The sequence below is a fragment of the Lynx rufus genome, unplaced genomic scaffold (genome assembly GCF_022079265.1).
Source record: "Lynx rufus isolate CCGP_SWC_20201006 ecotype Redwood Valley unplaced genomic scaffold, mLynRuf1.p SCAF_14, whole genome shotgun sequence".
Lineage (NCBI taxonomy): Eukaryota > Metazoa > Chordata > Mammalia > Carnivora > Felidae > Lynx > Lynx rufus.
In genome coordinates this window covers 38,823,735-38,847,521 of record NW_025814828.1, presented here as the reverse complement: position 1 = coordinate 38,847,521, position 23,787 = coordinate 38,823,735, and the positions used below count along the sequence as shown (strand labels likewise).

At 42.0% G+C, this 23,787-nt stretch overlaps 1 protein-coding gene across 1 annotated transcript in view; it reads left to right on the top strand.

Annotated features, from left to right (window-relative positions):
* The first annotated feature begins 13,767 nt into the window (after positions 1 to 13,767).
* EFHC2 (EF-hand domain containing 2) overlaps positions 13,768 to 23,787 on the top strand; it is a 204,268-nt gene continuing 194,248 nt past the window's right edge. The window contains exon 1 of the mRNA XM_047076103.1: positions 13,768 to 13,885. Within this exon, the coding sequence (XP_046932059.1) occupies positions 13,844 to 13,885 (42 nt within the window). The 5' untranslated portion in view covers positions 13,768 to 13,843. The remainder of the gene's footprint in view (positions 13,886 to 23,787) is intronic.

Here is a 23,787-nt window from a genome sequence, read left to right as displayed (position 1 = left end):
CAGGAAAGCAACGCATTTACTGTTTATGCGCTATATAGCTGTGGTGAAATTTTATAAATATGGTTGGGATCGATGGACACGAATTTCAGGATAGTATTATTTGGAGAGGCAGAAAGAACAGGATCAAGGAGAGTCACAAAGAGGACATTATGGTATTTATAACATTTTTTTTGAGCAAATATGGCTAAATATTCAGATCTGCAGGTGTATGAGTGATGGTTTTACTATCCCCTGCACCTTTTGAAATAGGTCAGAATTTTAAAAATAAAATGCACAATGTTGACTATATGCTTGGGATAATTCGCTTTTATGATGGAGGACCTCAGAATCCATTAATTCCATTGATTATTCTAAACTGGGCGTCAGATGTGACTGTTCTCTGTGCCCTACGATCGAACAAATGAACCAGCCACAAAACACCAAAGATACTACATTAGAATCGGAATTTCTGAATTTTCTTAAAAAGTTAGAAAATATGACAACACTATATTTCCCTGCGGCAGTGTGTTATGAAAAATTTCAAACACTCTCAAAGACAGAAGAGCATAATGAGCTTACAGACACCCAGTCTTGAAATGTAATCATTAGTGACTCGTGGCCAATTTTGTTATATCCATTTCCCCTGATCTTCTGACGCCTGGATTATATTGAAGCCAATCCCAGGCACCGTATCGTTTCATATATTTCATGTAGTAGAAGTATTTCAGTATTTGTTTCTTTTTTTTTTTTTCTTTTTCAACGTTTATTTATTTTTTGGGGGACAGAGAGAGACAGAGCATGAACGGGGGAGGGGCAGAGAGAGAGGGAGACACAGAATCGGAAACAGGCTCCAGGCTCCGAGCCATCAGCCCAGAGCCTGACGCGGGGCTCGAACTCACGGACCGCGAGATCGTGACCTGGCTGAAGTCGGACGCTTAACCGACTGCGCCACCCAGGCGCCCCTCAGTATTTGTTTCTAAAACAGAAGTAACTTTGGAAAACATACCCACAACATTATTGTCATACCTAAAAATATGTAACAGTAATTCCTTCATGTAAACAAATACCCAGTCAATATTCACATTTCCCCCATTTTATCAACTTTATCCTACAGTTTGTTCACATAAGAACTCAATTATTGTAAGTACGTTGCATGTGCTTGACCTATCTCTTAGATCTCTGGGATCTGGCAATGAGATCTAGACCAGCACTGCCCAATAAAATTTTCTACGATAACCAACATGTTTTTTATATCTGTGCTATCCGTGGGGTGCCTGGGTGGCTCAGTCGGTTAAGCGTCCGACTTCAGCTCAGGTCACGATCTCGCAGTCCGTGAGTTCGAGCCCCGCGTCGGGCTCTGGGCTGATGGCTCAGAGCCTGGAGCCTGCTTCCGATTCTGTGTCTCCCTCTCTCTCTGCCCCTCCCCCATTCATGCTCTGTCCCTCTCTCTGTCTCAAAAATAAATAAAACGTTAAAAAAAATTTATATCTGTACTATTCAGTATGGTAGCTGCTAGCTATATATGGGTATTGAGCACTTGAAATGTGGCTAGTGCAACTGAGGAAACACATCTTTGATTTTATTTCATTGTAATCAGTGAAAAATGTTTGCTAACAGCTTTATTGAGAAAAAATTCACATACCATAAAGCTTGCGTTTTATTTTTTAATTAATTTCTTTTTCAAAGTTTGCTTTTTAATGTTTCTTTTTCAGAGAGAGCGCAAGAGCGAGAGAGAGAGAGAGAGAGCAGGGGAGGGGCAGAGAGAGAGAGAGAGAGAGAGAGAGAGAGAGAGAGAGAGAGAGAGAATCTCAAGCAGGCTCCGAGCTGCCAAGCACAGAGCCTGGTGTGGGGCTGGATCTCATGAACGGTGATCATGACCTGAGCCGGAATCAAGAGTTGGATGCTTAACCGACTGTGCCACCCAGGCGCCCCTAAAGTTTACTTTTTTTTTTACTTTTATTTTTTTAAATTTACATCCAAAGTAGTTAGCATCTAGTGCAGCAATGATTTCAGGAGTAGATTCCTTAGTGCCCCTTACCCATTTAGCCCGTCCCGCCTCCCACACCCCCTCCCGTAACCCTCCGTTTGTTCTCCATATTTAGGAGTCTCTTCTGTTTTGTCCCCTCCCTGTTTTTGTTATTTTTGTTTCCCTTCCCTTATGTTCATCTGTTTTGTCTCTTAAAGTCCTCATATGAGTGAAGTCATATGATTTTTGTCTTTCTCTGACTAATTTCACTCAGCATAATACCCTCCAGTTCCATCCACGTAGTTGCAAATGGCAAGATTTCATTCTTTTGATTGCCGAGTAGTACTCCATTGTATATATATACCACATCTTCTTTATCCATTCATCCATTAGTGGACATTTGGGCTCTTTCCATACTTTGGCCATTGTCGATCGTGCTGCTATAAACATGGGGGTGCATGTGTCTCTTGGAAACAGCACACCTGTATCCCTTGGGTAAATACCTAGTAGTGCCTTTGCTGGGTTGTAGGGTAGTTCTATTTTTAGTTTTTTGAGGAACCTCCATACTGTTTTCCAGAGTGGCTACACCAGCTTGCATTCCCATAAAGTTTACTTTTTAAAGTGTATAATTCAGTGGCTTTTAATATATCCACAAGTTGTACATTGATCACAATTTATTCCAGAACATTGACATCACCCCTGAAAGAAACTCATAGCAGTCTTCTCACTCCCCATGCCTCCAACCCTCGGCAACCACTAATCAACTGTCTTTCTCTATTGATTTTCCTCTTTTGGATATTGTTTATATGAGGAAATCATACAATACGTAGCCTTTTGTGTCTGGCGTTTTTCACTTCCTATAATGTTTCCAAAGGTTCATCAACTGATACGTTAACACATATTCATTCAATTTTATGGCTGAGTAATGCTCCATTGTACGCATATGCCATTGTTTGCTTATCCACTCATCAAATGAGGTGTCCATCGATTTGGGTTATTTCTGCTTTTTGACTATTATGACTGTTACTCTGAGCATTCACGTAGAAGTTTCTTTGTGGACATATGTTTTCGATTCTCCTGGGTCATATGGTGACTCTGTGTTTCACTTTTTGAGAAACCGCCAAATGGTTTTCCAAAGCAGATGCAATATTTTACATTCCCACCAAGCAACGTATGCAGGTTCCAAATTTTCCACCTCCTCACCAACACTTGTCATTGTCCGTTTTTTTCAGTGTAAACAATCTAGCGGGTGTGAAGTAATATCCCATTGTGGGTTTTCTGTGCATTTCCTTAATGACGAATGATACTGAACATTCTTTCATGTATTTACTGGCCATTTGTACATCTTCTTTGGATAAGTGTCTATTCAAATCCTTGGCCCATGTAAAAATTGGGTTATCTTTGTTGTTGTTGTTGTTGAATTGTAAGCATTATTTATATATACTAGACACAAGTCTCCTATATGGCTTGCAAATATTTTCTCTAATTGCTTTGAGTTGTCTTTTTACTTGCTTGATGATGTCGTCTGAATCACAGAAGTTTTTAATTGTGATAAAGTGCTTTAGATGTCATACCAAAACAAACCAAACAAAAAACAAAAAACAAAAACCCAAACATTGCTTAAACCAAGTTCAACAAGATTTACATCTACGTTTTCTTCCAAGAGTTTCATAGTTTTAGGTCTTACATGTGATGTGTGGCAAGAGTACAAATTCATTCTTGTGCACATGGATATCCAATTATTTCAGCACTATTTGGTGAAAAGGTTATTCCTCCCCCCCCCCATTTAATTATCTTGGCCCCTTGTCACAAATCAATTGCCCATAAATGTAAGAATTTATTTCTGGACTCTCAGTTGATCATCATAGCTTTGCAGTAAATTTTGAAATTGGGAAGTCTGAGTCCTCCAACTTTGTTCTTTTGCAAGTTGTTTTTGGCTCTTCTGGGCCCCTGGAATTCTCATATGAATTTTCAGATTAGCTTGTCTATTGCCACACACACGCGCGCGCGCACACACACACACACACACAAAGCATTGGTAATTATGACAGCATTGCATTGAATTTTTTGATCGATTTGGAGAGTACTGGAATCTTAACAATGTCTAGACTTTTAATCCAAGAAACATATATCTTTCCATTTATTCAGGCCCTCTTTACTTTCTTTCACTGACATTTTGTAGTTTTCGGTGTACAAATCTCGTACTCATTTTGTTAAATTGATTTCTAAGTGTTTTATTCTTTTCGATGCTATTATATATGGGCTTGTTTTCTTAATTTTATTTTGAAATTATTCATTACTAATGTATGAAAATACAGTTGATTGCTGTAGATTGATCATGTATCCTGTAGCCTTACAACACTTGTTTGCTGTTTTTAATGGTTGTGTATGTGTGTGTATTCCCTGGGATTTTCTATATACAAGATCCCATCTTCTGTGAGTAGGGGTAGTTTTACTTTTTCATTTCTAATTTGCATTCTTCTACTTTACTTTATTTTTACCTAAATGCCTTGGCTTAAAACTCCAGAATGATGTTGAATAGAACACTCAGGTAAGAGTGACCATCCTTGTCTTGTTTCTGATCTTAAGGAGAAAGCATCTAATATTTCACTGTCCGTTGTGATGTTATTTGTGCTTTTTAATGTATGGATTTTGCTAGCTTGAGGAAGTTCCCTTCTTTTCCTAGCTTGTTGAGTGGTTTTTTTTAATCAAGAAAGGGTGCTAGATTTTGTCAAATGTTTTTTTCTGTCTCTATTGAGATGATCATATGGTTTTTGTCCTTCATTCTATTAATATGGTATATTACACTGATCGGTTTTCAGATGCTAAGCCAACATTACATTCTTGGAATAAATCCCACTTGATCATGTGTATAATCCTTTTTATAGATTGCTGGATTTGGTTTGCTAGCATTGTGTTGAGGATTTCTGTGTCTCTGCTCGAATGGGATATTTGTAAGTTTCTTTTCTTGTGGTGTCTTTGTCTGGTTTTTGGAAGAGTCTGAAGAATTGGTACTAATTCTCCTTTTTTTTTTATTAAAAAAATTTTAAATGTTTTTATTATTTTGGGGAGAGAAAGACAGAGCATGAGCAGGGGAGGGGTAGAGAGAGAGGGAGACACAGAACCGGAAGCAGGCTTCAGGCTCCAAGCTGTCAGCACAGAGCCCAACGCGGGGCTCGAACTCACAAACCGTGAGATCATGACCTGACCCAAAGTCAGACGCTTAACCAGCTGAGCCCCCCGGGCACCCCGGTGCCCATTCTCCTTTAAAATGCTGGGGATGAGGACTTGAAATGTGCACGTAACCCAAGTAAGCACAAAGTAACGAAGAGCGTCTGCTTTCCGGAACTCAGAAGAATGGGGCAGTGCTATTTATGAGGACCTCAGGACAAGGGAGACCTTGAGAGGCAAGGCTTCAGTGGAGGAGAAAAGGAAGTTCCCGCAGAAATACTGTCAAAGGCATTCCCGCCTGCTGCCAAGGGTTCTTTTGCATCTTGTCGAAAGGCTCTAGGTTGCAGGATGACCTCATTCCTCAAAAGAACTTCTCCAACTGGGCGACTGTTTCCCTGTTCACAGGCCCGTTTGAGCTTGTTCAGCAATGTTAGCTCTGCGGGCCTCCCCTGTGCTTTCTTCATCCACAGGGTGTGTATAACACCGTTTCTTTGAACGACAGTAACAGTTGCTTCCCAGCGCTGGTCCGGACATGCCCCAAGGCGTCTTCAGTTACTTCGGGGGGGGGGGGGTCTTACAATTTGGAGCTAATTTGCTCTCAATTTATTTAAAAAAGAGGTTCATGTCATTTCAGATATTCCTTTTTGTTGTTGTTGTTGTTCTAATGTTTATTTCTTTTTGAGAGAAAGAAAGAGACAGAGCAGGAGTGGGGGAGGGGCACAGAGTCCAACGTGGGACTCGAACCCACAAACCGCAAGATCATGACCCCAGCTGAAGTCGGATGCTTAAGCGACTGAGCCACCCAGGTGTCTCGGATATTCCTTTGTGGGGGATGTGTCAGGGGAGGCAGAATGGGAAGATAGTGTCATGGGAGGAAACCAAAGCAGGAAAGAGAGTCGCAAGTTACAGAAGACTGAGAATATCGAGCGTGGGGTGTTCAGAAGTGTTCACTTTGTGCTAATCACTGAGTTATCCCAGGGTTTGAGAGACGTTCTGCTAAGTCGGAGTTAATAAGTATGTGTTAAGTGAAAAAAACGACTGGGCATTACATTTTTCAAATAATTTAAGATATTTTGTTCTGTTGGGGCGCCTGGGTGGCTCAGTCGGTTAAGTGTCTGACTTCGGCTCAGGTCACGATCTCGCGGTTTGTGAGTTTGAGCCCCGCATCAGGTTCTGTGCTGACCGCTTGAGCCTGGAGCCTGCTTCGGATTCTGTGTCTCCCTCTCTCTCTGTTCCTACCCCACTCGCTCTCTGTCTCTGTCTCTCTCAAAAATAAATAAACATTTTTTTAAAAAGTTTATTTATTTTTGAGAGAGAGAGCAAGAATGAACAGGGATGGGACGGGGGGAAAGAGTGGGGAGAAGGCCAAGCAGGCTCTGTGCTGTCAGCGCAGAGCCTTACTCGGGGCTCGATCCCATGAACCATGAAATCATCACCTGAGCCAAAATCAAGAGTTGGACGCTCAACCGACTGAGCCACCCAGGCACCCCGTGGCTTGGATTACAAAATCCAGTATTACTCGGTAAACTGGAAGCTGTTCAGTTCTCTTAAAGAAGTTGTAAGTACAGAAATAAACACTAGAACAAAGATACAAGCCTTCCGAAATGCCAAAAGAAATGTAGGTAACAATAGCAAAGAAACCACATCATGAAGAATAAGAAACAGCAAATATACATAATACACATGAATACACATGATGGTTACCATGCATATTTATACACAATAACATAAAATATAAAATAATATATCGGAGTTGAGAGAAAGAATGTCTTATCATTAAATGTGACTGGGTTTAACTCACCTAGTTAAAACAGATATTTTCTTTAAAAAAATTTTTTTAACATATTATTTATTTTTGAGACAGGGAGAGACAGAGCATGAACAGGGGAGGGTCAGAGAGAGGGAGACACAGAATCTGAAGCAGGCTCCAGGCCCTGAGGTGTCAGCATAGAGCCCGACGCGGGGCTCGAACCCACGGACCGCGAGATCATGACCTGAGCTGAAGTTGGCTGCCCAACCGACTGAGCCACCCAGGCGCCCCAAAACAGATATTTTCAATATGGCTCACAGAGCAAGACCCAACTATCTGTGGTGTACAAGAGACACATCTAGATCAAAATGATTCACAAAGGCTAAAAATAAAGGCATGGGCAAGTGGAAATAACAAGTGAGTGGAGCCTGTGCTCCCTGATACAGGACAAAGTAGCATTCAAACCAAGGAAATAATTAAAGCTCACAAAAAAAAAAAAAAAAAGGATACTTTATAATGCTAAAAGCCAATGTCACATTGTAAGCATTACAGCTATGAAAACCTATGCACCAAATAACCATCTTTAAAAGGCAGCGAGTACAGATGGGGACACAGATAGAAACACACTGCTAAGAGTGAGTAGGGAAAGGGTGACATTAGGCAGGGGGAGATAAGGGACCCTCAGGCAGGCGGGATGCAGTTATACAGGTGGGAGGCTGAGGAAGCGGAGTTTGGGGAAGAAGAGGATGAGATACATGTGTTCCGGACCCGCCCAAGCTAGGCACCTTGCGCGGAGTCCCACAGACTTTCTCGTTAGGTCCCAGTACAAAGCCCGGGACAGAAACCCCCGGCGGCTACCCAGTCGGCACCCCTCTCACTACTCCTGAGAGCTTTGTACTTTCCCTCAATAAACTCTATGGCTCTGCTCACTCTCTGTTGTCATCCGTAAGATTCATTCTTCCACTCGGCGAGACAAGGACCAGCGTCCCTCCCACCCTCTGGTAAAGAGGAGACTTTAACACACCACTCGGAGCGCAGAATAGATCAAGTGGCAGAAATGTAAGTAAGGACATAGCGAGAAAGAACATCATCAGTACAATGGACCTCATTGATCTATACTGAACGTTAAGACCTAATAACAGAGAGTATCACTTTCCTTCTCGACCGCACGTGGAATAGCCACAAAAAGTGATCAAACATTAGGTCACAAAGAAAGCACCAATATGTTCTATACAGTGAAAATATTACCATCAACACTTTATCACAGTGCAATAAAAATAGAATTACAAAAACCCAAAAAAGGTCTTCCAAGTAGACATTTAAACATCTTCTACTGGGGCGCCTAGGTGGCTCAGTCAGTTAGGCGTCCGACTTCAGCTCAGGTCGTGATCTCGTGGTTTTTGAGTTCGAGCCTTGCGTTGGGCTCTGTGCTGACAACTCGGAGCCTGAAGCCTGCTTCGGATTCTGCGTCTCCCTCTCTCTCCGCCCCTCCCCCACTCACACTCTGACTCTCTCTCCTCCAAAAATAAATAAACATTAAATAAAATTTTCAGCTATTATATTATCCTCAAATCAGAGTGCTTCATTCTTTAGTATATTTCCAAGGACCAGAAATCCCTCCTGACTGAATTTCAAAATACAGTCGCAATTCAGATTCTCTGGAACAAAAGCAAAGTCATCTCTAGGCGCTCCTAGTTTTATGTTCCTCACTACACACACTGAGAAAATGCTGGGGCGCCTGGGTGGCTCAGTCAGTTAGACGTCCGACTTCAGCTCAGGTCATGATCTCGCGGTTCGTGAGTTCAAGCCCCGCATGGGGCTCTGTTCTGACAGCTCAGAGCCTGGAGCCTGCTTCGGATTCTGGGTCTCCCTCTCTCTCTGCCCCTCCCCTGCTTGTGTGTGCTCTGTCTCTCAAAAATGAATAAATGTAAAAAAAATTTTTAAAAATCTTCTATCAAACAACTCTTGGGTGAAAGGGAATATTACGAATATCTAATATTACGAGTATCTAAAACAAAACAAAACAGCCCCCAAACAAACAAGTAATGAAAACACGAAATATCAGAGACTCATGGATACCTTTAAAGTGGAGATCGGAGGAATATTCATAGCCTTAAACAGTTACATCAATAAAAATAAAAGAATGGAAATGAATGAATGATGTCAACGTAAAATGTGAGAGAAAGAAAAACAAAAGAAAATACAGGAAGAAAACAATAAAGGTAAAAGCTGAAAAAGAATGGAGATTGGGAATAGAAAATGGTGGGTCAAAGTAATAAAACCCTGGTTCTTTGGAAAAAATTAAAAGAAAAAAAGCATGGAAACTACTAGGCAAATTAATCAAAGGAAAAAGGGAAAGAAAAACAACTACAAAAGAAGAAAGACAAAAAAAGAAATAGACAAGGGTGGGGCAAGAGCCAGACTATTTGTCAAAAGAGTAACATAAGTGACATCAGCACTCTAAATGAGGCCGGGAAGAGAAGATGGAGAAATGAAACCTGAGTCATTTTGGAACAGTATGTTGAATAAATCCATGAAAGCTAAAGAAAAAACAAACAAGCAAACCCTGAAAACAATGTTGAACTCCAGTTAATAGCTTTGGTTTTTTTCACAGTGACATCAGTTGGATATTCTGACACGGCTTTGGGGGTCTTTTAGTATGAGCAAATAAATAAATATTTTGAGGGTAATTGGAATCAGGTTTCTGACTGAGATGAGCCTTACAGATGTGGAAAGGGGAAACTCCAGCATTGTATTGATTGGAAATGGATGTATCAGTATAAACTCATGGGTTTTAATATATCTATTTTTATCTATCTACCTATTGATAGAAATGGAAAGAGATAGAACTATATGTGCCTATCTATATCTACCTATATTTATGGATATCTCGGATATCTTGTAATGACAGAGCACAATGAAATGCTTGGAAAATGGTGGGGACAATCAAAAAGACAGAGGAGTCCACTTAGAGAGACTCCCACTGACCAACTGTAGGACAGCTGTAGTATTAAAATAAATAATAATAGGGGCCACCCGGGTGGCTCAGTCCGTTAAGCTGGTTAAGCGTTGGACTTCGGCTCGGGTCATGATCTCACGGTTGGTGAGTTTGAGCCCCATTTCGGGCTCTCTGCTGTCAGCTCAGAGCATGTTTCGGATCCTCTGTCCCTCCACTCTCTGCTCCTCCCCCACTTGCGCTCTCTCTCTCTCTCTCTCAAAACTAAACTTAAAAAAATAGTAACAGTATATAATCGACAGAATATAATAAGAATCTGTAGACTATTCCGATATAAATGAATGAATAAATAAATAAATAAATGGAGAGGAAGGAAAAGTTCTTCCTCGGAATAGATCGCCAGCTACTATAACACAGAAGGAATGATGGAGTTAAGAAGTCATCATCTGCCAGCATCATGGTAATAAACGATTTGGGCAAAATCCATAACTGATCCTAGTAGTTTAATGAAGAACTTGGTATTTACATAGTCTCCAAGTATCTCCTCACAAAATTCTTCTTAACTGGAAAGGAAGAATAGTAACTTTACAGTGGAGAAACTTGGCCACTGATGGTTAGAATACTCATTATGTACCTGTTCGTTTGATGACTGAGAAGAACACGGCATTTCTCTTTTGGTGTTCCTGTCAAAAAGCCATAAACAAAAAAACCATTCAAGCAGCTATAAACCTACTCATGAAGAAACGTTGGTCAAATCTAAATTGAGTAACATCCTACCTCTCTGGCCTATTCTCTTCAACGATATCAAGGTCAGGAAAGACAAAGAAATATGGAAGAAGTGTTCCAGATTAAAGACAAGAAAGAGATGTGACAACTAATGTGTGATGTTAGGCAAGATTCTGAACCAGATTTTTAAAAATTGGGTGTTTTTTTTTTTTTTTTTTTTGCTAACAGGGACATTTTGGGGACAATCAACACAATATGAAAAGTATTTTAGATTAGAAAATGACATTTTATTAATACTAATGTTCTGATTTTGATTATTATACTTCAGTTATGTAAGAGAATGTCCTTGTTATTAGGAAATATATACCGAAGTATTCAAGAGTAAAGGGGCATGCTGTTTGCTATCTACTCTAAAATGGAAAAAAACTTTTATATAGAGAGAATGATACAACAAATACAGTAAAATACAAAACAATTGGGGGAATCTAGGTGAAGGATAACCAGGAGTTCTTTGTACTGTTGCACTTTTTCTATTAGGTTGAAATTGTTTCATTTTAAAAAGTAACAAAAAAGAAATAGCCAAAAATACTTATAAGAACATGTAGAATAATTTGGTTCTATAGGATTTTTTGAATTCACACAAAGTACAAACCATAATGGGAAAGAATGATGTATTTGAGTAAAGTAAAATGACACATTCATGTGCAACAAAGAACACTGTACATGGAATTAAAAACAAGCCACGAACTATGAGAAGACATTTGCTATGCCTAAGATTATATGTATCTTAAAAATTACGGTGACCAAATAGGGAAATCAGCAAAGGACATAAATAGATGAGCCACTGAAGAAGGTAACAAGCATGTGAAAAGATGACCAACTGCATAGGAATTAGGGAGAAATAAAATAACAACAGTATACCAGTGAACGTGTACTCAGATATGTTTAAAATTATACAGTTGGCTAATAACCATTGTAGAAAGAATGAGGGGGAAAAGGAACTTTCTTAACTGGTTCAACAATTCTGGAGATTGTCAAGCAAGATCTAGTGAAGCTGAAGGTGTTATTAGCCTAGATAATCTCCAAAGGAACAGGAGAGGGTTGTTCATTGCAGCATTGTCGATAACTGGTGAAAAATTGAAAGCAACTTAATTGTTATTAACAGATGACATCAACAGATGACAACAGATGGATCAGTAATTTGTGGTATAATCATACAATGCATTTAAAATGAATAAAATATATCTACATGTGTTAACATGTAGAAATCTCAAAACCAAAATTTTAGGTGGAAAAAGCAGATAGCAGAAAGTTATGGTGTAACATTTATAAACACAGAAAACAATAATGTACGTTGTAAAGAAAACAATGATGCATGTTGTGAAAAATAGTAGGGGAAAATCTCACTAAAGTGGAGTTGGGAGGCTGCAGGAGGTGGCTGGTACCACTCCATGTCAATTACAGGCAGAATTGTCAATCACAGACTCTAACAGAGGCCTCTTCAATGGAAAGAATGATCAATTATAGGCTCCATATATTGGAAAAGATGTACATTGTATCTCCTGTAAGAAATCAACTATCCCTGCAACTCAGTCAAGGAGAAACTCTAATCACCCTCAACCCTTCCTTCTCTGCAATGACCTTTTGTTCAAAAGAACCCCTCCCAACGTCCTCCTTCTTCCCCATAAAATAACATTCCAATTCTTCGTTTTTTTGGACTTTCTTGTGGTTGTGCCATAGCTAGAATGTCCCAAATTGCAATTCTCTGCCTTTCCCGAATAAGCTCATTCTTGGTGGTAAAATAACTTTTATCTTTAAGGTTAACATTGTCTATGAATAGAAAAGGATGGGACATAGAGTTCGTGCCCTGGAGTAAGTTGGCATTTGAAGAGAGTCAAGTATTATTACAACGCAGTACCACAGAAGCCACAATGAGACTGGGACCCTAATACAGACGGGCGGGGAGGGGGAGTGGAGAAGGTGAAGGAGTATTTCCCAGAAATGGCAAAGCCTTCCATGCCTCTTTCCCCCACTGAACCAAGTCCTGAAAAATAAGAAGGGGTTACCCAGGCGAAAAAGAGGAAGGAAGGGTGTTTCTCACAGATAATGACATTTACAAAATCCACAGGGGAGAAACCGCAGAGCCTGGTTTGGAAACTGCCAGTGGCTTCTCAGAGCTAGAGTAGACGAGGGGGGGCAAAGAAAGGGATGAGGGGTATTGCTAGGCACCCCCAGGACATAGGCTCTGATGGGGCTAAGGAGTTTCACTGCCTTCTGAAGGCTGTGGGAAGGCTAGAATACTGTGGCAGAAGAGTAACAGGTGCATCACCAGTTATGAAGAGGATGGCTCCAGAGGCAAGATCAGTTAGTTGGTGTTTTTGGTGGTTGTTGTTTTAAAGAAAACCAAGCAGGAAATAATGGGGCCTCAACTGAGCCAAAGGAGGTGGTGACTGAGAGATAACAACGTGTCCAACCAGTAGGACTCAGGGAGGGGCTGGCTGTACTTAAGGGGAGAGGATTCCAAGAGGCCCCTGGCCTGGGCAATCTTGGGTGCACGACGGAATGACAGGGGCTGCGTTTTGTGCCACCTACCCCTGTCTCTGGGCACCCTGATTAGACCGGGGAACGAGCACCTTACAGATATTTAAATCAAGTATAAAAATGAGGGAAGGACAAGACGGAAGGACTGAGAATGGTGGTTACCCCTGAATGGGTTTTCATGGGGTGGGGGTGGAGGGTGTGGTTTTGGATTCTTCTCGAGCGTTTTAACTGCAAAACAAAAGCTGATGTCAATGTAACATTAAGTGGTGTCGCATTTCCGTGAGCACACGGATGTCCCATTGTTTTCTGCAGTCTTCTTGTGCTTGAACTAAATTGAATAAGCAAATGGCAACACAATGGGGTTAGCGTCGGAGGAGCCAGAGCTCTAATAAGGGGTTAAACGAGAAAGCAGCGGGCGGGGGGGGGGGGGGGTTGGGCGGTGCGGGTCTCAGTCTTTGTGCGCACAGCACGTGTGAAGAGCAAAGCCTCTGGGACCTGCTCTCAGCTGGGTGGGTGAGGGTGGGCGGGGGAGGAGGAGCGCGCGCGAAGCTTCCAGCCCGGCCCCGCCCCGGCCCCGCCCCATTCCGCCCGGCCCCGCCCCTACCGCTCCCTCAGGGCTCCCGCCTGCTGCAGCTCCTCCTCCTTCCGTGACGCCGCCTCCCGTTTCTAGGTAACGAAGGGGGTTTTAAACTACGCTGCCGCTACCTACAGGACCCCGTCTTCTCGGCCCCTTAATCTTCGGACGCCGAGAGCCATGGCCCTGCCGCTGCTGCCTGGCAACAGCTTCAACCGCAATGTGAGTAGTGAGGGCGCCCGAGGTCAGAGGTCCTGGCCAGAATCTGGGGCCCAGGTGTGGTCACCTCCCCGGACCCTACTCAGCCCTCCCGCTGCTGTTCGACCTGTGGATTGGGCACAACTCGCACCAAACTTTGTAGGCTGGTGAAACCCTTACTCTCTGCGTCCCCTTCCCCGTCTCTCCACTGGCATCTGGATGCTTTAACTACATTAGATACATAAGGAGAGTCTTTATTTGGCAGGACCCGCCAAGGTAGCCAGTGGTAGTGACGGTGATAACAATCATCGTTACGCATTTAAGGAGTGCCAGGTGTTGTCCTTTAGTCACCCGACGCGCCATTTGATGCGTAGCATCAAATCTTTATTCCCATTTTACAGTTGAAGAAACCGAGGCACAGAGCGATGAGTCACTCACTCACAGGCCGGAGCTACCCAGTTTCAGTGTGAAATTGGGTTTCTTCCAGGCAGCCTGGCTTCACAGCCTAGGTGCCTAGGCGCTGACTTGAATATACCCTGTGTGAAAGAAACACAGTTACTGTTACTAAAGCGAAGAAACCTGGCGCTCTGAGGCTGCCGGGGACAAGTAGGAAACGGTTTATTCACCGGCCTGTGAAATTTGATCCTAAACTTTATAGCGGGAAGCATCCAAGCTTGGAGGTGTTTTTCTCTTTGTTTAGACTTGGGAGGCGTTCATTTCAAAGCTAGATAAACCCTTTTGACTTTATGGATTCGGAAGTGTCTGTTTCCAAGTTGTTGGTCCTTCAAGTCCCAGTTTTCTTTGGAGCTTCGGGCCACCGGATTCTGATCTCCACGGGTCAGTTGGCCGGACCAGCTTGCCCTGGTTTGTGCATTTTTTTTTTTTTTTTTGGCTGAGGGGGTAGGGGCTGGCCTTCCAGCCTAGCATTGCCCTTTGCTGAGAGGAAGCCAGCCACACAGGTAAGACAGACCCCAGAGAGGCAGGGCATGAAAAAAAAAATTCCAGAAGTAAAGAAGCAGGCTGTGTCAGAGTAATTTTGATAAAAATTGTAAGTAATGGGATGATCACAAAACGAACCTCAAGAAACAAAATATTACTAGTATTCCAAAAGCCTCTCCCTCACCGGGCGTTGCTGGATTTAGCAAATTCAAATATATGTCCCCAATACTGCATGGGACCTGCTTCTACTAAAAGATTATTTTTGTGTCAAATTCAAATTTAACACGAGCAGGTGCATGCATGAGCAGGAGGGGAGCAGAGAGAGCGCAAGAGAATCCCAAGCAGGCTCTACACTGTCAGCGCAGAGCCGGATGCGGGGCTCGAACTCCTGAACCGCGAGATCATAACCTGAGCCGAAATGGAGAGTCGGATGCTTAACCGACTGAGCCACCCAGGCGCCCCTGAACATCTTATGTTTTACGTGGCAACCCTACGTATCCCCCTTTCTGGTCATTACCCCTTTCCTACTGTCCAGAGTTAACCATCCTGGCTGCCCGTGCCTATAGTTAAGTTTTGTTTGCTTTTCATAAATGTCTGGTGTCCTTTTGTGACTTGAGTTTTTTGAAGCTCAGTATTGTTTGTGAGATTTGTTTATGCGGCTGTCTGTGGAGGTCATTTGCCCATTTTCATTGCTCTTTAGTATTCCATTGTGTGAGTATGACATTTATATACTCCTTTTAGTCTTGAGAAGAGATTTGGTATGTTTGGGGTTATTAAGAGGTTGTTCACGTCTGTTGGTACAGTCGCTAGATCATACGGTTTTTATCCGTTCAGCTTTAGTACACACTATCAAAGTGCGTCTGCCGTTTTAAATATCCACTGGCGTTTTATGTTCCTGTCTCTCCACATTCTAACACTCGATATTGTTGGTCTTTCACGTTGTACTTATTTTGATCGGCGAGTGTAGCGAAACTAGTATCCGTCTGCACCCAACCTGATTCCTAAGGAACTTGAGCATGAATCTACACCTTTATTGGTCATTTCTCTTTTGTGTAATGTCTGTGTATGTCTTGTCTAATTTTCTACTAGGTTGCCTCTCCCCTCCCTCCCCACCCCCCCCTTTTTTTTTTTTTACTTCTATAGGTTTTGGGTAGGACTCTTTCTGTCAGACATCTGTGTTGCAAACCTCTTGTCTGTGGTTGGCGTTTTCACTTACTTAGTGGTGTGTTTGATGAGTAATTTTTCCTTTAGATTAGTGGTTTTTGCTAACTCTTGAAGAAATTGCTCCTTATGCCAAGTTCATGGTATTTTTCTGTGTTATCTATTGGAAATTGTGTTTTTACCTTTCACATTTATTTATTTAGTTTTGTGTTTGTCCATTTATTTTTGAGAGAGACACAAACAGCGCGAGCAGAGGAGGGTCGGGGACAGAGAGAATCCCAAGGAGGCTCCGCACTGTCAGTGCAGAGCCCGACACGGGGCTCGAACTCTCAAAACCTGGAGATCGTGACCTGAGCTGAAACTGAGGGTTGGACACTTAATCGACTGAGCCACCCAGGTGCCCCTTACCTTTGACATTTAGATTTCTAATCTAACTAGTAAAAATGTGTCCGTGTGTGTGTGTGAGAGAGAGAGAAAGAGAGAGAAAAGAAGTAGGGGGTCAGGTTGTATTTTTTCCCATATGGATATTCAGTTGACCCAGAACCATTTGTTAAAGGATACAATTCAATTGAGTTAAGTTGTAAGATCTTACTGGCTTTATTCAGCGATTCATGAATGGACAGCATCCAGTTGAGCAGACAGAAAAGAGCTCCGAAGAGCTGTCCCGGCAAAACCAAGACGTTTCATAGGCAGAAGGGGAACATTATACTAGGCAAAAATTGAATTGGTTACCATTAAGTTATTTTCTTTTTACGGGGTGGCAGATAACCTAACTAGTGCGGATCGGGAGATTCATGATTGGCTGGTTTAAGATTCTCTTTCTGGGATAGCCCAAACTGTAAGTTAAGTTTCAGTTCGTGACCTGGGGCTTAGCATGATCGGCTCCATTTAGGGCCTGCTGTCTTGTCTTTTTAACACAGTTTCTCTACTTCTCTGCCATAGGGATCCAAATACACGTGGGTCCGCTTCTAGATGCGCGAGTGTATTTGAAAAAAAGTATTTACTTGATGCCTCAGACCAGTAGGAGCGTGTGCGTGCGAGCTCGCGCGGGCGCGCGCGCGCGTTTTAGGGAATGGCCGTATACTTACTAGGTACCTCGGGCTGTCATTGAACAAATCAGTATTTGTATATTGGGTGTCCTTGTCTGTGTCCAAATCAGATGGCTGCATTAAAAAAATTGTTACACTAACCTTGGTACGGATTGTGTTGTCAAAAAGTGGTTATTTTAAAAAGTTGTACTTAAAAGATCAGACATTGTGTGGTGCCTAGAATGGTCAAAAAGTCAGTAGAGCCAAATCCGCCCCCTCCACCCTGTTTTTAATCAGTCCCCACCTCTTGCCTATTACAGAGTCTTGCGTGCTGAATTCAATTGTCAAGAGAAAAACCTTGGCCTCCCGGAGATAGCATAATTACTGGTTGTTTGGGTTTAAAATTCTAACACAAGCTAACTTTCCCTGCTTTTCTTAGAAATTAAAAACGGAATTTGTTTCTCCCCTTAATTAGCTGCTGGTAGTCAGTCGTGAGCAATTGATTGCTGCCCACAGCTAGGTGATGTGCATCCTATATTTCTTTCTCTGAAATACGAGAAGTATTTCTAAAATATATGCATTTGTACACATTGATGACATTGAAATTGTTCGGATGTGAACTAATTGAAAACCTTAGGGAAAGGTCACAGCTAAATTCCAGACCCACGGTATATTTTTCCAACAATTTACAGGCTGGGTTTAGTTTGAGCTAAGAGAATTCCAGGTATATTGTTCAAAATAATAGGGTCTTAAAAAGGACATTTCCAGCCAGAGCTGAAAATCTTTTCCACGGAATTTTGGACAGATGTTTGTATAGCTGATCCTGAGTGCCCCTAATGAATAATGAGTACACTTTGTGTTTTTTGTGTGAAGCTATCTTGCTACCATCTGGGGAGGGTTTGTTGTAAATAGTCCATTTCTAATTGGTGGTGAAGCAACTGCTTCCTTAAGAAGAAAAACAAAATTATTGGAATTCACAGCAGTAGAATGAAACAAATTCAGAATCTCCCTGCCTCTCTTACGAAAGGGTGTGGCCAATATCTTGAAGTTTATTTTTACCTAGACTAATATACGCCTATTTATTAATCTATAAGGAAATCACCTTGGGGAAATTTACTAACCACATAAAAAACAGCTGAAGGGCACACTAGGCATAATACCTAGTATACATATTGACTTCATCATGTGATGTTAGATAAATCCATTAAAATTTAGCTCAATGACAAAGATAATAGTAAAACAATCACTTTATTCACAAGGTGGAGGGTTTTCCCGATCCAAAGTTCTGCTTACAGATTTCCTGGTTATGGTCTTCGTGGTCAATTCGATTGCCTTAAAATAAACTACATCAGGTGCAAACCCCTCAACCTGACGCCAAGCCCATTGGAGTTTGCCAGTCACGTTATAAGGCCAATTTAATGAATCGTGACCAGCATTTAAAAACAAAACAAAACAAAATGGACTAGAAAAGAATAAAAAATCATGAGTAGTGCATGATGCATGGGAACAGTTCAGTATTGTTTCATGAACTTTTGCTTCTGTAACACGTGTGCGTGTGAACTGGGTTGCACTAAAACCTGTTTGTTATTGTGGTTAAAGAGTGGGAAATACTCTCTCATTAGAGTGGTCTCCACAGTTCTTGCCTCTATTTTATTTTAATTTTTCAAATGCTTATTTTTGAGAGAGCACAAGCAGGGGGAGGGGTAGTGAGGGGGGACAGAAGATCCAAAGTGGGCTCTGTGCTGACAGCAGGGAGCCTGATGTGGGGCTTAAACTAATGAACGGTGGGATCATGACCTGAGTGGAAGCCGGGCACTCAACCAGCTGAGCCACTCAGGTGCCTCTCTTGTCTCTGTTTTTTGTTTTTTTTTATTTTTTTATTTTTTTTATTTTAATGTTTGTTTATTTTTGAGACAGAGTGTGAGTGGGGGAGGGACAGAAAGAGAGGGAGACAGAATCCGAAGCAGGTTCCAAGCTCCGAGCCGTCAGCACAGAGCCTGACGTGGGGCTCGAACTCCTGAACCATGAGATCATGACCTGAGCTGAAACTGGACACTTAACTGACTGAACCACCCAGGCGCCCCTGTTGTCTCTATTTTAAATTCAGATGTTCAGTTTCCTTCCAGGCCAGATCTAGTCTCTTACCCTTTAGGAAGCCTCAACAGATCCTAGTTAGATTTTTATTAATTGCTGTAAAATTCATATAAAATTAACCACTAACAATTTAAAATGTTTTTTTTCAACGTTTATTTATTTTTGGGACAGAGCGAGACAGAGCATGAACGGAGGAGGGGCAGAGAGAGAGGGAGACACAGAATCGGAAACAGGCTCCAGGCTCCCAGCCATCAGCCCAGAGCCTGACACGGGGCTCGAACTCCCGGACCACGAGATCGTGACCTGGCTGAAGTCGGACGCTTAACCGACTGCGCCACCCAGGTGCCCCAACCACTAACAATTTTAAAGTGTACCTACCATTCAGTGGCATTTGATGCCTTCACCAAATGTTTTGTGACGATCACCTTTATCTAGTTCAAAGACATTGTGATCATCCCAGATTTGAATCTTTTTACCTTTTCAGCTCTGGGGGGACTCCTGTGTACAAGTGATTTGTACAGCCCATGGTATGATAGCATGATCCATGAATTGTTGATGAAATGATCCAGTAATAATGGTCTCTTCTCTGTAAAGGCTAGTCAGTTTCCGTGGATTTGTTGATTTCAGTCCACTTACCTGCTCTGTGTGGTTTTCCCTTTCCCGCAAAGGATGCCAACTGTAATGGAAGGTGGGGAGCATCGTAGAGGAAACTTTAGGGGCTTTTTCTTTACTGTAAAATTTCCTACTTGATTCTTTCCCCTGTTTCCCTTATCCAAGTAGACCTAAAAATCCTCTTATAGTTTCTACCGTAGAGGGCCCTAGTGAGGTATGATATGTGGTATATGGGATGAGCAAAAGTCGTTTTCCTTCCTATTTAAAACTAAAAATGACCAGTTTTTCTTGAAAAGCAAATACGCGATCAAGCTTAGCTTACTTACGTTTCTTTCCTTTTTATACATTAAAAAATTTCATAAGGCAGCCTCTAATACATTTCTGTTCAATAACGGTTTTAATCTGAGATGGGGTTTACTTTTTTAAAAAGTAGGCTCAGCTGATTTACTTTCAATGAAGGTTGTAAATTCATTTTAATTAATGCTGTTTACACCATGAAAACACATTGACAGTGTTAAATAAGTTACTGAAACCATATGGCAAAGCGATAGGAATAAAAACCTAGCCTAAGACTTATTTATTTAAAGTTTATTTTGAGAGAGAGAGAGAGGGAGAGCTTGAGTAAAGGCGGGGCAGAGAGAGGGAGACAGGATCCCAAGCAGGCTCTGTGCTGTCAACGCAAAGTCCAATGTGGGGCTCGAACCTTCCAACCTGGAGGTCATGACCTGAGCTGAAATCAAGAGTTCGATGCTCAGCTGACTGAGCCACCCAGGTGTCCTGAGTTTTGAGAGTTCTTTAAACATTCTGGATACAAGTCCATTGTTGGATATGTGCTTAGCAAATATTGTCTCCCAGCCTGTGGCTCGAATTTTCATTCTCTTAAAACAAGGCTAGAAAATATGCATACATTTTTACAGATAAAATACAACATGAATCCAAACTGATATTTCCAATGCAAATGAAGGATTATAAGGTTTTTATTTAACTTCTTTGATTCTGTATTTATCTTTTACTTATATTGAGAATCTTGATTCATAAGGATGTTAGCATAATTATTTTCTTTATCCTACCATAAGGATATATACATCCATATAATAGTTCCTGATCAATAATAACATTATTAACAATTTGAGTTTTGAAATGGTTTCAGATATCTTTGTAGTTGTTTTGTTTTATATATCACATTAGGAATGTATGGTCAAGTTATTATTATTTTTTTTAACATTTATTTTTGAGAGACAGAGTGCGAGTAGGGGAAGAGCAGAGAGAGGAGATACAAAATCTGAAGCAGGCTCCATCCAGGCTCTGAGCCATCAGTATAGAGCCCCACGTGGGGCTCAAACCCGTGAACCTTGAGATTATGACCTGAGCCAAAGTCGGATGCTTAACTAACTGACTGAGCCACCCAGGTGCCCCAAATTATTGTTTAAAAAAAAATTTTTTTTAATGTTTGTTTATTTTTGAGACCGAGAGAGACACAGAGTGTGAGCGGGGAAGGGGCAGAGAGAGAGGGAGACTCGGAATCCGAAGCAGGCTCCAGGCTCTGAGTTGTCCGCACAGAGCCCGATGTGGGGCTCGAACTCACGAACCACAAGATCATGACCTGAGCCGAAGTCTGACGCTTAACCGACCGAGCCGCCCAGGTGCCCCAGTGGGTTTTAATTTCACTGAAATGATTCCTGATCATTATGGTTAGGTCACCAGCTCAGTACCCAGTTAGGTTTGTTTGTTCTGTTTTGCTGTTGCTTTTTAACTTTAAGAACTTTGTTTTATTATGGTGTAAAACGAAAACATTTATAGGGTTTCAAAGTCAAATTTACAAAGTGAGGTGCATTTAGACAAGTACAGCTTTTATCCCTATTCCTTTAATCTTGCTATCTCCCCCCTTTCTCTCTATAAGTGACTTAACCCAAAACTTCCATTTTTTTATTTTTTTTGTTTTAAAACAGCAAATTATAATGGTGTATACTCCATTCGCAGCTGCGTAGTCCTCTGTTGTGTGCACATACCAGAGTTCACTCAACGCGTCCCCTTTTGATGTGTAGTTGCATTTTTTCCCCAGTCTTTTGCTATCATGAGTATTGCTATAATAAATAGCCAAAGTTGTGCTTCAAAAGAAACGACTGAAAAAGTAAAAAGGCTGCCTACAATATGGGAGAAAATACCTGCAAAGTATATATGTGATGAGGGACTTATAGCCCGTATATCTAAAAATGAGCACAGGATCTGAATAGACCTTGCTTCAGAAAACCTTTCCAAATAGCCAGTGAACCCATGGAAAGATGCTCAATATCAGTAGTCATTAGGAAAATGCAAATCAGAGCCCCGGTGAGCTATTATTACTCTATACCGCCTAGGACGGGTATAACAAAAAAAGACCGTAACATCTGGTGACAGAGATGTGGAGATACTGGAATCCTCGCGCGTTGCTGGTAGGAATATAAAATCGTGTTGCTGCCATGGAAAAGTCTGCGGTTTGACAAAAGTTGAAACGGATAGTTACTGGGGTGCCTGGGTGGCTCTATCAGTTAAGCATCCGACTTCGGGTTAGGTCATAATCTCGCTGCTCATGGGTTTGAGCCCTGTGTCGGGTTCTACTGACAGCTCAGAGCCTACTTCGGATTCTGTCTCCGTCTCTCTCTGCCCCTCCCCTGCTCATGCTCTGTCATGCGTTTTCTCTCTCTCTCTCTCTCTCTGAAATATAAATAAAACATAAAAAGTAGACCTAGAGTTACTATATGATGTAGCACGCCCAGGTATATATCCAAGAGAAAAGAAAACCTGTATCTACAAAAAAAGAAAAAAGGGAACGTGAACGTTTATAACAACATTATTCATAATAGTCAAAATGTAGAAATAAGCCAGATGTCCGTCAGCTGATGAACGGATAAATAAAATGTGGCCTATCCATCCAATGGAATATTATTCAGCTACAAAACTAACGATACATGGGGCTCCTGGGGGGCTCAGTAAGTTAAGCATCCGACTCTTCATTTTGGCTCAGGTTCTTGATCTCCCGGTTCATGAGATCAAGCCTCATGTTAGGCTCTGTGCTGACAGCGTGGAGCCTGCTTGGGATTCTCTTTTTCCCCTCTCCGTCTGCCCCTCCCTCTCTCGCGCGCTCTCAAAATAAATGTGTAAACAATCTACTGACACGTGCTACGACATGAGTGAACCTCACAAACACACTGCACACCGTATGCAAAGGACTGCGTGTTGTATGATCCCATTTATGTGACCGGTGCAAAATATGCAAATCTGTAGAGGCAGAAAGTAGATGAGTGGTTGGTTGCCTAGGCCAGTGGGCCGGGGGGTGGGGGGGGGGAGGAGGGGATAAAATGGGAGTGAGGGCTTATGGGAATGAGGTTTCTTTTGGGGATGATGAAAGTGTTTCTAACTTTGCACAACTTTTGTAATTGTAGTTAAACTCCATTGAGTTGTGTATTTTAAATGGGTGAGCTTTATGGTATATAAACTATAATTCAATAAAATGGTTAGAAAATAAATAGCCAAAGAAAGGAATCGGTGGCAAGGAATCGCTGGACAGACCGATGGGAGATATCCAGCGCTATTCCTAACTGTTCATTTGGGGCTCGGGAATCAGAGTCACTCTGCCTCTTCGGGAATCAAACACGTAACTTTGGTCGCTTTTGTATTCTGTTCTGGGCTTTATAGCTGTGTCACTTGGGAGAGATCCTTTGGGCTCTCTCCTTGACAGAATACCTGACTCACAGTGGCTTAAGCCAAATCGATTTTTCTCATTGGAAGAACTCTAGGGGTGTGGCGGTTTTAGGTTTGGGCAGTGGCTGATGAATGTCATGAAGGGCTCAGACTCTTTTCATCTCTCCGTTCTGTCATCATTAGAAGGTTGGCTTTGCTTTCCCGGCTCTGTGGCCTCATGGTTGCCAGGTGGTTGCTTCAGCTCCAGCCATCACAACTTCTCATAACCATGTTCAAGTCCAGTAGGAAGGAGAGGGAGGCAAAAAGACTCTTATATCCGAAAACAAAGTGTTGCCCACCCCCCACCCCCAGTAGATTTCCCCCTTACATCTTGAGTCACACGGTCTCCTTTGCCAGAGGGGTATTGGGAAC